The 14,817-nt window shown below is 42.2% G+C and overlaps 1 protein-coding gene across 1 annotated transcript in view; it reads left to right on the top strand.

Annotated features, from left to right (window-relative positions):
* Positions 1 to 14,817, top strand: part of prdm6 (PR/SET domain 6) — a 98,718-nt gene that overhangs the window by 59,425 nt on the left and 24,476 nt on the right. The window contains exon 7 of the mRNA XM_023958809.1: positions 11,761 to 12,130. Within this exon, the coding sequence (XP_023814577.1) occupies positions 11,761 to 12,130 (370 nt within the window). The remainder of the gene's footprint in view (positions 1 to 11,760; positions 12,131 to 14,817) is intronic.

The following is a 14,817-nucleotide window of genomic DNA, read 5'->3' as shown; positions in this document are numbered from 1 at the left end:
TACCTTTACTTCAGACAACACATCCGCTTGATTAATTCATGTCAGTTTTACCCTGGACTTTCAGTCAGACTGTAAACTCCTGAACCGGATGTTGGACTTCCACTTCAAATTTCATTGGAATTACGCTAATTGTTTAAAGAGTTATAGTAGTTCAAAGAGCGTGTGTCATTCAAAGTAGCTGGAGTCATCCACAGTTTTAAAAAGCTAAATGCAAATTGAAATTTTTTTAGTACTAGAGACTTTTACAACAACTTCAATTTCTTTATAAATAATATACATTTCCATAAATTACTCTGACCTCCATGTTTAAACACCAAAAAAGATGTTTACTAAGAAAATCTAGAGGTTTTAGTTCATTTTAAAGCATAAATAATTGTGTAAGATTATACTTTCGTCCAAAATATTAAGGCTCTCAATTGCAAAATAAATATTTCTAGATATATATTGAAATATCAAATCCTCAGAGTGCAGCACACATGATACAGATTTTTTTTTTTGGGGGGGGGGGGGTGTAGCGGGAGCCTCTGAGAAATGTCAAAATTTGACCTAACTCCCTAAACTTACGATGCATTTTTATGTGTCTTAAATGAAAAGTCAGAAAAATCAAAGTGTAATCAGACGGTTCCTGATAGATCAGAACCAGCTGTTTATGATAAAATGCAGACAAGAGAGCGAGATGTCAGAATCAGAATCAGAACATCAGTGTTTGTGCTGCCGGAAGCCCTCAGGCTGACTCAGAGCTCTGTCAGGTCAAAACGTTTACTGTCTCAAACATTTCCCCTGAACAGTCAATTTACCAGTTTCCCCATCAGTCACTCATTTGGTTAACTTGTCAGTTTTTACACATTCAGCTTTAATAGTTTTATTTATGATTGTGGGACAGAAGATTAAAGTAATAATAGATTAAAAAGCATAAATCCAGTCAATCTAAACCTGTTTAGATAAATGTTTGTAATCTGTTAGAGCAGCAAAAAGAAATCGGACGTATCTATTCAAGAACAACTGAATCATTTTCTTTTTTTTTCTCATCATACGGCATAAAAAGTGTTGTTTTTGCAGATAATAAACAACAATATATAGTAATTGACAGTAAATCCTGGAATAAATTCAGGGGTAATATCTGATGATCATCTTAACTTTAAAGAAAAACATCTGCTCTTCTTTCCTGCACACAGATTTGCCCTGTAGAACCTCAGGAGGTTCAGACTTTACCTTTTAGTTAAATAATCCAACTCCTTGTGTAAACATCTAATAATTCTCAGCTCGACAACACTCCTCTGACAGACCTACCACGCTGCAGATTTCATGATTTAGAGCAGGGTGCCCTCTACTATTAAGGTAAGCTCTGCAAGACCTATTTACTGGACTATGGCCTTGAGTTATGCACCAAAGTCACTTCGTTCAGCTTCAAAGTTGAGAACTTCTAATATATCTTCAGTCAAAAATACTAAGTTTATGTACTAATAACTCCAAAAACCACTGCTACCTGAGTGGGCTCAGATTCCTGGGGCGGGAACCGAGGGCCCGGCAGCAGGCGCCGTGGCAGGACGACTGTGTCGCCGTCTCACTTCCAATCGAGGACGTACGCAGGCCTCAATCAAGTGACGTATTCACAGTGAGGGGGATGATTCGCCAACAGATTTGGCTTTAGTATTGGTTTTAGTATTACCATCATACGCACTTGTGGTCATGTGATAAGCACACTTGGTTGATAATGCCACAACCAACATGTATTCTGTACCAGAAGCTGCCTTTCCATTGAAAATAAAATTTCCAATTTGTTTTTGGGATAATAGAATTTCCTAATGATTATTTTGTAGGGAAAAAAACTAGCCTTTTATCGAAAAAAAGTTTTTGCGCTTGAAGGAGGTGTGTTTTTTTTGTGGTAGACATATTTACTGTTACAACAAGGGGGTATGAATTTCTGACACACAAGGTGTATTTTCTGTAGAAACTCCCTTTGTAATTTAGGCTAGAACATGTTTAGCTTTACAGTGACATGTTTGGGTTTTATTGGTCCTCAAAATAAGCTGTGCAGAAATTTGCTGCACTGAAATTGTTCTGGTCACAAAGAGTTTTTAATTCAGTAAAAGTAGATGTAGAGTCAGACGTGGACGTGAACAGGCCGATGTGGACGCACTGATGGAGGCTCCTTGGCCTAAAACACAGCAAGCGTTAAAACTTGAGACGAGTCGGCTCAGTTTCACGTCACAGAGCCCAGAAGAGATCACCCCTCCCTAAAAGAAAGAAATTACAAACTCTGCAATGTTGCAGACTGCATCTGCATAATCTTTCCATTTCCGTGATGCATTTCAAACACAGCCAAACCCTATTGACCTGCAATTTCTGTGTTTGCAATGTTTGAAGGAAAAGGAATTGAGTGTGGGCGAGCCGCGCAGAACGGCCCGTCGATAGCGCCGTCGGGAAACTTACAGATGGTGTAATTATCTCCTCATCAGGTTATTAGAGGATCAATGAGGCCTGGTGGCCTGATGGCAGAGGTGAGCTGAAGAGTGATGAGAAGTGATTATGAGCACTTGAGTCCAGAGACAAAGTGTTGGAGAAGGGCTGTCTGCAAGTTGTCTGAAAGTTTTTTGTCTTCTCGGATGAAATTTGACCTATCTGGTCTCATCAGTGGTCGTAGGAAACTAACAAAAGTTTTTTCCTTTTCCTAAATAAATGTACAAAAATATTCAGTCTGCCTGATAAAGTTAAGAAGAGTTTATCTGTAGGTCTGCTTTAGCGTAGTGTCTCATCAGTTCTAGCCACGATGTCCAACATGTAAACCGTATGATAAAAATGTCTTCATTGGTCTACATCACATGTGTCAAACTCAAGGCCCGCGGGCCAAATGTGGGCCGCCATGTCATTTTATGTGGCCCGCGAGAGCATAAAAGTTTTTAATTTCTTAAAATCAAAAATAAAAATTGGTGTGTATTTATTCATATCAAGGGGGAATTGGACTTGAAATATCGGATTTGGCAACTATACATTAGGACTTAAAGACTGTCCATAGAACCTAACCTGACAGAATCAAATGTAAAAGGATTTATGCTAAAGTAACAATCAAACATATCTTTCTATGCAACTGTAATTGTCACTTTAAAAAGTTATAATAAATAAATAAATGAGTTATGTAACATTAAGGAGCAGTTTTGTTTATTTTTCATTACATTTAGTTACATGTATAAGTTATATCTGGACCTTTGAAGACAACCACTATGCTGATGTGGCCCTCGGTTAAAATGAGTTTGACACCCCTGATCTACATATAAATATATACTGTATTTATATAATCTCTAACAGCCGATAGTTGGTGTGAAAGTGGCTTGTCCAACAAACAGAAAAACCTAAACATATGCAGGACAGAGGATTGAGTGCAATTGCAGGTAGTAGAGAGAGGCTCTGAAGACAATTAGATCATTCTTTTGGAATGGACGATATCATCGTCCATCGTGATGGGTGACTGACATCCCGATGGAGAGACCACCATCGTGATGCCACGCCCCCGCCACGTTGCGCATCGACACCATAAGCCGCGGTTACATGTACAAAATATCTTGATGGGATCAATGGTCGGATTAGAATCCAACCGTGTACATGGGCCCAGAAAAATGTTTTCAGAATATAAAAACGTTCACTAAGGTCACACTTTCCGTCGGAATAAATCATTCGCACATGCGCAGTAGGGTTTGAAAAACGGAAGGATATAAATTCCGCCAGCGGCTTTTTTTTCCCAAACTTTATTGAATGTAACAATTCAATACAAAACATTGTTAAACAGCGCCGAGCGGCTATATACATTGACATGTCAGCTCGGTAAAATACGAGAGGATCTTCTAAACGTGCTTTTAATAATGTTACGGTTATTATGAAACACCTGTTCGCTCATCATTTGAATTTTAATCCGTGTGGTCAGGGCTTTTTCTGAACGAAGCCAGGATTAGCAGTATGCTAACACGGGCTAACAACATTAGCTTTGGGTGGTGCTGCTTGCTGGCTGCACGTAAACATGTAAGAATAACATCAGCCTTTATTTAGTCGGGACACGACTGGAAACACAAATCCACGTGATTGTTTGAATGTTTTCTAAGGACTGAGCGACATTTCTGCTTTGAAGCTCAAACAGCTGTGTCTGCCAACGATCCGAGCTGTGCTCAGACACACACTTTTAGACCCGGTTCTGATTTCGGTTGCTTGTACCCCTAGAGCTGCGGGACGGATCGCAGTCTTAAATCTCCCACACATACCGCTCATGTACCCCCCCCCCCCCCCTTCCCATCAAACACAAAGCTGTAAGTCCGCACTCCCCCGGAAGTGCGGGAGTGGACTACTTCTTTTCTATTTTGTTTGTTACTTTTTTTGTTAAAGTCACTTCCCTCAGTTTATACTGGATCATCGCGGATTAACCATTAGTTGGGAAATAAAATGAAAAAAGCAAAAAAACGAATAGCAGTTATATAAGAACGAAAAATGTAAAAATACCCCCCCCCCCCGACGATGTCATCGTCCATCCCGATGGTTGACAGCAAACATCGTCAAAGGCCAATTTAAGGGACATCGCCCAACCCTACTGTCTGTCCTTAACAATGACTTACATTTGCCAAACAACCTATCCACTGATGGGTTTGATAAATAGGTCAACGTGTAACCCTTGTGCTATCCTAGGCAATTTAACATTGGGAGTTGGGTCATCTAGACCCACTAGACAGTGCTCTGAACCTTTTTTCTTCAATGATTTGTGATCTTCACTGGTGTCCATGGATTACCGTAATTTCCGGACTACAAGCCGCTACTTTTTTCCTGCGCTTACAGCCCTGCGGCTTATTCAGTGACGCGGCTAATTTATGGATTTAATTAGCGGCCGCCATGTACGTACTTTCGAACTCAGTGAATAGTTTGAATTCTTTATCTAACACCAAGCACAAGGCATTTATATTCAACACACCTCTAAGCAGCCAAACAGCATGGACTTGACTTCAGGTCTTAGACACTTCAGTCATGGTTCAACAAAATGAAACACGCATGCCCGGCCGCATCCCAGAATCCTTTGGTGCCATTAGACCCAACGTGCACCAGATCGCCGCTACAATATGATGAAGCTTTCAAGTTAAAAGCAATCGTTAAAAGCAGCGTAAAAAAGTCCACCGTCACCAACGGGTTTGGAAAAGCCGGTTTGCTGCGTGACGGAGAGAACAGCGCATGGAGTGAATTTACACTCCATTTACGGTTTCTAAGGAAACCGTAAAAGCGGAATTTTGCTTTGAAAAACTCACAGCCTCCGTGTGAGCTGGAGACATCTTCTCCTGCTGATTGAGCTGCGGGGCCGATGGCAGTCTGAAGGCTCCCACACGTAACAACGCACCCGCCCCTCATACACAAAACGTACAGTATTAAGTCCGATTGCTTTGCACAGAAACGATTTGCTCCATCCACCGGCGCAACGGGGACGAAGTGCTCCTCCTTGAAGCCGCCCTGGCCAGAGGTGTCGGAGTAGATAGGAAGGGGAGACAAGGAGCGCGCGGGGCGGGAGCGGAGCGCAGAGGCGTCCGCGGAGTGCAGAGGCTTCTGAATTCTGACGCACGCGCCGCACTGAGGCGCGCGTATCACGCTGAGGCGCACGCTTTTCAGTCGCCGCTGCTGTATTTTACCGGTGTGTTTTTTAACCAGTCCTGTTACTCCCATAACGCTGCTGCGACACAAGCGGAAGGAGAGCTGTACCCGTTCACCCCTCCATGCACTGCTGCTAATTCTTAAACACGTACAACAGAATGGCGAGCCGGGCATTGGCCCCGCCTTTAGCCCCTAAGACTCATGGGAAATGTGGAATCGCGGATGTAAATTTCCTCATCATAACTGAGGGATGTAATGTTGATTATATGGTTACTGTTTGTAATTTTATGTATGATACCTAGATTGTCAATAAGTAAAAAAAAATGAAATAAAAACACCATAACTGAGGAACTTGTGAACAGAATAGAGGTCCATGCTGTTTGACAGATGTCGATACACTCAAATACATGACCCAGAGGCAAAGCTGGCACCACCCACAATGTGCTAATGAATTGCACTCACTCTGGGATACTGGCCGTGATCTGTCAGGATGACAATATCGCCTAACACATGCGCGGCTTGTACTCTGACGCGGCTTGTGTATGTATAAAACTAATTAAACACGTGAAATGGGTGGGTGCGGCTTGTAATCGGGTGCGCTTTGTAGTCCGGAATTTACGGTACATGAAATCTTTCCACCTTTATCCACCTTTGTCATGGTAGGGAGAACACGTCAATGTAAGGATGGGGTCATCTAAGATAGCACAAGGGTTAAAGAAAATGGGGAATATATCACAGTAGCAATGACAGTAATAATTACTGTTCGGTATGTTTTTCTACTGAAATACCGTCCTCACTTTCTACAACTTGCATATTATTAGATTTAATTCCTCATGAAAAGGAGAGGTTTTGTTGGAGACAGAAAAACAACAGTTGCCGCATCCAGTTCATTAGAAAATGGTCAGGTGTTCTTCTGCACAACAGTAAAGTCTTTACACAATTCAAACAGGATAACAATTCTGTGTCATCATAACCATTGATTGTATGTGAGAACTGGACTGAGTGATTCCTCCACCCTGACTTTCCAAACAGGAAGTACCCACTGGCTCCATAGACTTCTATAGAAAAATAAACAGCTATGACTGAGTCATTCAATTGGTCAGAATAACCATCCTTGTTTATTGTTCTTGATAATCCTCCTTTTTTGTCAGGATATTGTTCTGTAGCTCAAGTTATAAACTGGCCAATCAGATGCCTTAGTAAAAGTAGGTTGTCTCTCGTCAAATGTTTGAAGCGTTTGATTCACAGATTCTCCCAAGCCCGTTTTAAAGTGGAAGTGTTGTGGCCTTCCAACAAGCTCACTCCTGATTGGTCAGAGTGTTTGCCAGAGAAATGTTCAGCCAGACCAACTCGGACCAATCACTGATGTCGACTGGCTCCAGCATGGCGGCGTCGTATCACGAAAAAATGGCAACTGAAGTGGCTCAATCTTATTGGGACTTTTATTGGAACTGGAAGTAAGTCATCACAACCACTCAGTCCAGTTCTCATAAACAGACAATGGTCTTAACCCCACCCCCCAAGTGTGGAATGACGGAAAACGTGTGGCATCACTTCCTGTGTTCTGGTCAATAGGTTATTTTGAATAATCTAATTCGATCACATTTTCTGCTCCTATGTGATAAAACAAATGTTTCTGTGTTTTTTGACTTCCTGCTTGTTAACGTTTTCCCAAACCAATTTTATAGAATTAAAACCATAATTTGGCTCAGAGAAAAAAGCCCAACATGTCCCCTAAAGGTCAGTTCTAGCATGATGAAGGGTTAAGAAGTTCCGAGTTGTCAGTTGTTCCGACCGCAGAACACAACACAGCTGACATTAGGGTCAAGTGAGGACAGCTGCCATGAGCTGGTTTACCCCAAATCTAATTTACACACTTTTATATAATGGATTCTTCCCTGTTAATGTCATTGTACTTGTCTGTTTCCTTCACCCGCAACACTTCATCCTGGATCTGCTCCTCTTATGGGCCTGATTTCTTTATCCTGCCAAGATCTGTGTTCAAATTTGTTGTTTGTTCAAAACAGAGCCAGCAAAAATAGAATTATGTGTAAAAAATAAAACTTTTGGAACAGAGAGCATGTTTTATATGAGACTGAAATGAGTTACTTCCATTTAAGAAAGAGGTCCCATAAGTTCAATTGTTATTTGTCGCATTAAATGTCCTCATTTTGTGAATCTGGCTGAAATTCTATCAGTTCATCTCTTTAACCTCTGGATTAAAGTCCCATTCCAATCCTTTTTAGTCCATTTTCAAAGCGTTCCCGGTGGTCTTTTAATTATGTTGATGCAGTTTCTAGACAAAAGACATAGTTTCTGCAGAGCGGCAGGAGTTCATTAGAAACTTTACCTTTGAGTTGTGCGGCAGAACTGTTGTTAAACCCGCCCCCCCATTTGCTCTCCATTACTGAGAGCTCTCTGTTTACACTCTAGCTTACAGCCCGAGCTGACATTTGCAACAGGTACGTGCACAGAGGGGCGGGGGCTCAAAGTCAGAAAAGCGCAGCAAAAAAACTGTTTTGTGTCTTTTAATTAATACAGAAATTAAGTAAACTACTAATAGATAACTACTCCGTTGTGATACCTGTGTAGGCCAAAGTAATAAAATTGTCCTTTTTTATGTAAACAAAGGATTGTTAACATAACTTAGTCATGGAATAGGAAGACATTAAAGCAAACACAAAAAAAATGGAGGCTTTTTATGTTGGCACAATATACTGCAGGCATATTCAGCATGAATCAAGTTGAATACAAATGGTAATATTTTTAGCACAGACATCAAACAACTTTTATCCCCAGAATGCTGAAATTATTAATAGTATTGAATGTTAGCATAGTGTTGCAGTGAGGATTCTATGCTTTAGTTCAGTTTTTCAGTGTTTTTTCTTTTTTTTGTTGTGGTCGTGTTCTGTCCTCTGTCAGTCACTCCAGATTCATGTTAACCTTCCACAGCAGTTTTCATTTCTTTTCATCGTCATCAGCGAGTAGAAGTGTCTGGTTTTCGGGTCTGTGTTGTCCGATCATCTGCTTTATCATCTTTTTGTTTCTTTACTGCGTTTGTCCTGTTTATTTATTAAATGTTTACATTTGCCAAGTTTCCTGCATTTTGGCTCCGACACCTCCAGTTCCTGACAGCTGAACCCAATGTGACTCTGGTTCTATGTTTGGATTCACAGTAGGGTTGTGCCGATGGACGATATCATCGTCCATCGTGATGGGTGACTGACATCCCGATGGAGAGACCACCATCGTGATGCCACGCCCCCGCCACGTTGCGCGTCGACACCATAAGCCGCGGTTACATGTACAAAATATCCTGATGGGATCAATGGTCGGATTAGAATCCAACCGTGTAGATGGGCCCAGAAAAATGTTTTCAGAATGTAAAAACGTTCACTAAGGTCACAATTTCGGTCGGAATAAATCATTCGCACATGCGCAGTTTGAAAACCGGAAGAGGATACAACTTCCGCCGAGCGGCTTTTTTTCCAAACTTTATTGAATGTAACAATTCAATACAAAACGATAACAGCGCCGAGCGGCTATATACATTGACATGTCAGCTCGGTAAAATACGAGATGATCTTCTAAACGTGCTTTTAATAATGTTACGGTTATTATCAAACACCTGTTCGCTCATCATTTGAATTTTAATCCGTGTGGTCAGGGCTTTTTCTGAACGAAGCCAGGATTAGCAGTATGCTAACACGGGCTAACAACATTAGCTTTGGGTGGTGCTGCTTGCTGGCTGCACGTAAACATGTTAGAATAACATCAGCCTTTATTTAGTCGGGACACGACTGGAAACACAAATCCACGTGATAGTTTGAATGTTTTCTAAGGACTGAGCGACATTTCTGCTTTGAAGCTCAAACAGCTGTGTCTGCCAACGATCCGAGCTGTGCTCAGACACACACTTTTAGACCCGGTTCTGAGTTTGATAGCTCGTCCCCCTAGAGCTGCGGGACGGATCGCAGTCTTAAATCTCCCACACATACCGCTCATGTACCCCCCCCCCCCCTTCCCATCAAACACAAAGCTGTAAATCCGCCCTCCGCCGGTCCACTCCGCCAGTTAAGTGCGGGAGCGGACTACTTCTTTTCTATGTTGCTTGTTACTTTTTCTGTTAAAGTCACTTCCCTCAGTTTATACTGGATCATCGCGGATTAACCATTAGTTGGGAAATAAAATGAAAAAAGCAAAATAACGAATAGCAGTTATATAAGAAGAAAAATGCAAAAAATACCCCCCCCCCCCGACGATGTCATCGTCCATCCCGATGGTTGACAGCAAACATCGTCAACGGCCAATTTAGGGGACATCGCCCAACCCTAATTCACAGCTAAATTCTATTTTGCATCTCATCCTCTAAGCACAGACTCTTGTTTTATTACAACAGATGGTGAAACTGAATGATACAGAGTTTAAAGAAGGCGATTCTAATTAGAAAATATTACTTCAAAAAGATACATTTAGTGTCAGACCCATGTGGGGAAGCTGTGAACTCGACATAAATACTGTTCATTTATTGTGAAATTTCTCTGGTGTTATATTTTGTACTTAGTACCCAACTTCCTGTCCCTGGACGATCTGCTCTGTGTTAATTTGATGCGCAGCTCAGACGTCTGGCTAAAGTAGAAAGGGACTTCTTGATTAATATAGAGCATTTTTCTGAAATATGAACCATCTGGCAGCTCTCAGTCTGAGAGCGGCAGCTCAGAACCGCTGAGTTACAAGAAAATAGATTCAATAGAAAACCAGAGGATTTTGTAGCCACATTTTTTCTTGTATATTTAACAAATATTTATTAATTTGATTTTTTTTTTAAAAGAGGGTTCTTCTTTAATTCCAGGCAAAAAGGGCAGGTGCTAAAACACCCCTAGAACCATATGTGTGCCTGAGTAGTGATGTAAAAATATTGGAGCTATCCAGCTGTAAAGTTCTGATCCAGATTCCAGCTCAGATGAGGAAAACAAAGACGTACATGGATCCATTTGTCTGACAGTGGACTGAATGGAGCGAGCAGGAAGCTTGTGGCCCTGTCAGCGTATTTTCTACATCACAAATATTATCTGTTTCAAGGAGCATTTTTGTCTTCTGATCCTGACTCACAACAATTTGAATACAGATAGAGTCAGGAATGCAAATCTAAGCTTAGTTTTCTTAAAATATGTCTTACACACATGTTTAAACACCAGAAAACAGTGTTTTTACCAGAGTGGGTCTTTAACTGCGTGTAAAATCTGCTATCAGCAAAAGCCTGACACCAAAAAATTCCAACTTGACAAGAAAAAAAAATCACGGCTGGCGTGAAAACCTTCTTTTATTTAGCATTCATGATTGCTTGAGAGGTGACCCAGTACAACTTCCTATACTTTGTCCCACCCAATTGGACATTTTGGTTGGTAGTTGAAGTGGGCGGAGTAAATTCTAGTCAATGCGCCCCTCCCACTTCATGCCTCATTTCTGCAGTTCAGATTCCAATGGGTGCCATCAGAGATAATGCATCTGGGCTGGATTTTTATGAATATTTATTCATATTTGATAGGGTACGTTAAGAGCTAAAAAGGGAAGAAAAATGAAAGGAGGACATAATCAAAAAGAAAAGGAGGAACAATTGAGGAGTCAGAGAGCAAAGACTTAGCTAAAGTAGACAGACATGCTTAGGCGGGGAGAGTAGGGGTCTGAATGAAAAAGGTTCAGAGTAAAAATAAATACTGATTTATTAAGACCAACGCTGGTGATGCTCTGTCATCACAGAGGGTATCTGAGTGAAAACTACAGGCCAACAGTTCTTATTTATTGCATGTAGTATTCAGACAAAATGTGTTGTTTTAGATACATTGAACCCGTCCCGCTTGAATCTTTTCATCAGATGGAAAAATCTTCTGTTAAACAAAGTCCAAACCTGTCGATGGGTTTCCATCCATGTGCTTGGAGTCTTTGTTTTCATGTCAGGTTGCTGGTTGCATTCTTACGTGCTGGTAGATACATAAAAGTGCTGATCTGTCCTTTCTGTCCGGCTGTGATTCCTCATCTCTGCTCATGTGAGCTGCCTTCACTGCATTTCATTAAATCTTTGTGTGAGAGTTTTCAGAGCTTCCTCCTCACACTCTGCTGCATAACCGGTTTATTGCTTTTCCTCAGTGAACGTTCCTGCCACAGTGATGGAAGCCATGAGCAGACAGGAGTCCCTGCAGAGCTTCAACAAAAATGCCAAGCCGTCTTCCTCTTCGTCGTCTTCCTCTGCGATCCCCACCCTCGTCCGCTCCATGGTCTTCCCCCACTCCCCCTGCTCTCGGAGTTTCTCTCTGCTGGACAAGGTTGGAGCTCAGTCGGACTCCAGTTTCGGTCATTTGGGGTCCAAGAACCAGCGAGTCCTGGCGAGCCCGACCTCCACCAGCCAGCTGAGCAGCGAGTTCAGCGACTGGCATCTGTGGAAGTGCGGGCAGTGCTTCAAGACCTTCACCCAGAGGATCCTGCTGCAGATGCACGTCTGCCCACAGAATCCTGACAGGTGAGCTCCCGTCACGCTCCTCACTCTGCTTTCATCTTTACAGACGTCCAGAAGGGATAGAACAAAAACAAGATTGGAAATGAGCAAAAAGAAGAAACAGTTAAAGACCCACTCAAAAGAAATATATGATTTTGGTCTTTTTAACACATTAATTTAGCATTTTTCTCATGATAAAGGACGTTCATAAAAATATCAAGCTTAAAATTGCATTTCTGAGTATTTCTTTATTCAAATTTTTGTGAATAAAGAGCAGACGAAAGCTTGTAGCTGTGGCATAAGTGCTGTAGTTGGTGGGGAGGCCACAAGCTCCCCTAGTCTGCTCCATTCGGATGCATCCACTCTCAGACAAATAGATCCATGAACGTCGTTGTTTTTTTTTCTCGTCTGAGTGGAATCTGGATCAGAACTGCATGAGTGGACAGCTCCGATATCGCTCGCCGTTTTTGTTGCACTGGTAATGTTAGGTTGGGGTTGTGAGGGGCTGTAAGCTAGCAGGAGAACGTGGAAACAGTTGTGTGACGGGACGCACCAACGGCCCCGCCCACAACACCAGAGACAGATTTCTAATGAACTCCTGCTGCTCGGCAGAAACTTTGTTCAAGAAAAAGACAGGTTTTTGGATTTGGGCTAAAATGGCATGATCATAATTAAAAGACGAGTGGGAAGGCTTTGACAAAGGATCAAAAGATGATTGGAGTGGGACAAAGACAAAAGAAAACATCTGTGTTATAAAAGATCAGTCATAATGGTATTTTCATTCCATCTGAACGACTGGATGCACCAACACTCCTCTGCAGTTTGTTAAAACAGCAACTCTCTTTCTTTAGAACTTCTCACAGGTTGAAGGGGAGCGTGTGTTTAACAGCAGCAGGGTGTTTGACAGCTCTACGAGTCTGACACAGTTTTAAGCGCATCAAACTGTTGCCGTCGCCGGGAAATTAGACACTTCAGTTGTAATGGATGTCTAGGGTCTTGTCATCATCGCACCATTTGTGCGTGACAGCGAGTGGGAGTTTGTGGAGGAGAGCGAGGAGTCTTTAAAAGTGTCTGAGTTCGTAAAACATCTGCCAAGTTAATTATATACAGCGTGGACGGAGGGAGAGGAGGAGTGTGGGTGGCTGGACGGAGGATGTATTGGAAAATTTTTGCTTAGCTTTATTTTTCGTGGGGAGAGTCGGAGCAGCGCATAAATCAGCGCTGGGCGTCAGTGAGAAATACCTCGCCTTACGGTGACGGGGCCAGGAAAACAGATGCCACTTATTCAATAAACTAATACTCATAGGGAAGAAAAATGTGGGCTGGATATGGAGGGGGGGAGGGAGGGTCGATGTGGAGCTGCCTGTCAATAGTAAGGTTTTATGGGACAGGGAAGCAGATAAAATTCAGCTGAACAAGCCAAACAGAGCAGAGTTCTGCAGCTCCAAGGCCACAGATAGCAGCACAGCGTCCACACCGCCGTTAGATCCTCAGTGAAACCAGAGGGGCTTTTCCTGAGGTGGAAAAGTGTCCAACTCCTCTCAGGTAGCTCAGGTAGCAGGTCACATGACAGGATGAAAGAGGGAAACTGATTTTATGTAACAACCAGACGACACACGTCTGATTTGTTGTTTTACGTTAAGCTATTCACTACTGTAGAATGGTGCATGAAAGGATGCTTTTCTGCGCTCCAGAATCCGCTGGAATTACGTTAATGGCATAACTGGTTGAAGAGTAACTGTTGTTGAAAAATGTGAAGACTGGAGCTGAAGCTCTGCTGTTGAAGGGTTAAACTGAAACTGGACTGTTGCTGCTTAAATCTGAGCTTGGTGACAAAGTGAACTGAGAGATGCTTCAATCCGGGCACTCCAATCACTTTAGGGGATCTGTGGCTATCTGTGTTTGTTTCAGGTTATCTCTGGTTATCCAGAGACAAATCAAGTCATTTCACGGCAGCTAAGGTTTTCTATGGGTGTCCTAGGTTTTTAAGGGCGCATTTCTTTATCTCGGGTTAAGAAGCCCAGTTACCTCCGGTATTTCTAAAGTACCTCTTTTTATCCCAGTTTAACCCAGTTTTCTTTAGTTAACTCTGGATTATTTCATATGATCCCAGGTTTTTTCAGGTGTTCTCGGCTTGGTTATCTCTCCTTAAAGCCTCCTTCTGTGTTTGGCTGGAACATACACAGATGGTGTTTCACAGGCTGTTTAGGCAGAGTGGAGTCCTCACCAACATTAAGATATCTCTGTGGTGAAAAGCACAGTGCCAGCATTTTAAAATGTGGAAAAATGCAACAGTGCTTAAACCCAACAGTGTCGACAGTTATATCATTGGAACAGGAAACAGATAAAACGGTCCGCATGCACAGCAGTTTGTACATCGCTGCTGTCTCAGACAGACTCACTGCAGATCTACAGTCAACATGCTCTTCTCCGCACCTTTTACTGCGACCTGCACATATGAACTGATGCTATGATCGGAGCATCTTTAAATCTCAGCAGATGAACATGTTTGACCAAATCTTCAACCAGCCTGTGGTTTCCTCACCCTGACGTCTCCTTTGGTTAATATTAGTCTTCCAGTTTAGATTTCGGGATCTGTCTGTGGTGCTAAATCCAGACGTAGCGTGTTTAGATAACCTTTAGCTTACACTGGTTTGTCATGATCTAGAGTTGATACGTTTGTGTCGGTAGGCAGTAGTACGGTGGCCCAC

Source organism: Oryzias latipes, chromosome 9 (genome assembly GCF_002234675.1).
Source record: "Oryzias latipes chromosome 9, ASM223467v1".
Classification (NCBI taxonomy): Eukaryota; Metazoa; Chordata; class Actinopteri; order Beloniformes; family Adrianichthyidae; genus Oryzias; species Oryzias latipes.
Note: the sequence above shows the minus strand (reverse complement) of the source record. Positions and strands in the feature narration are given on the sequence as shown.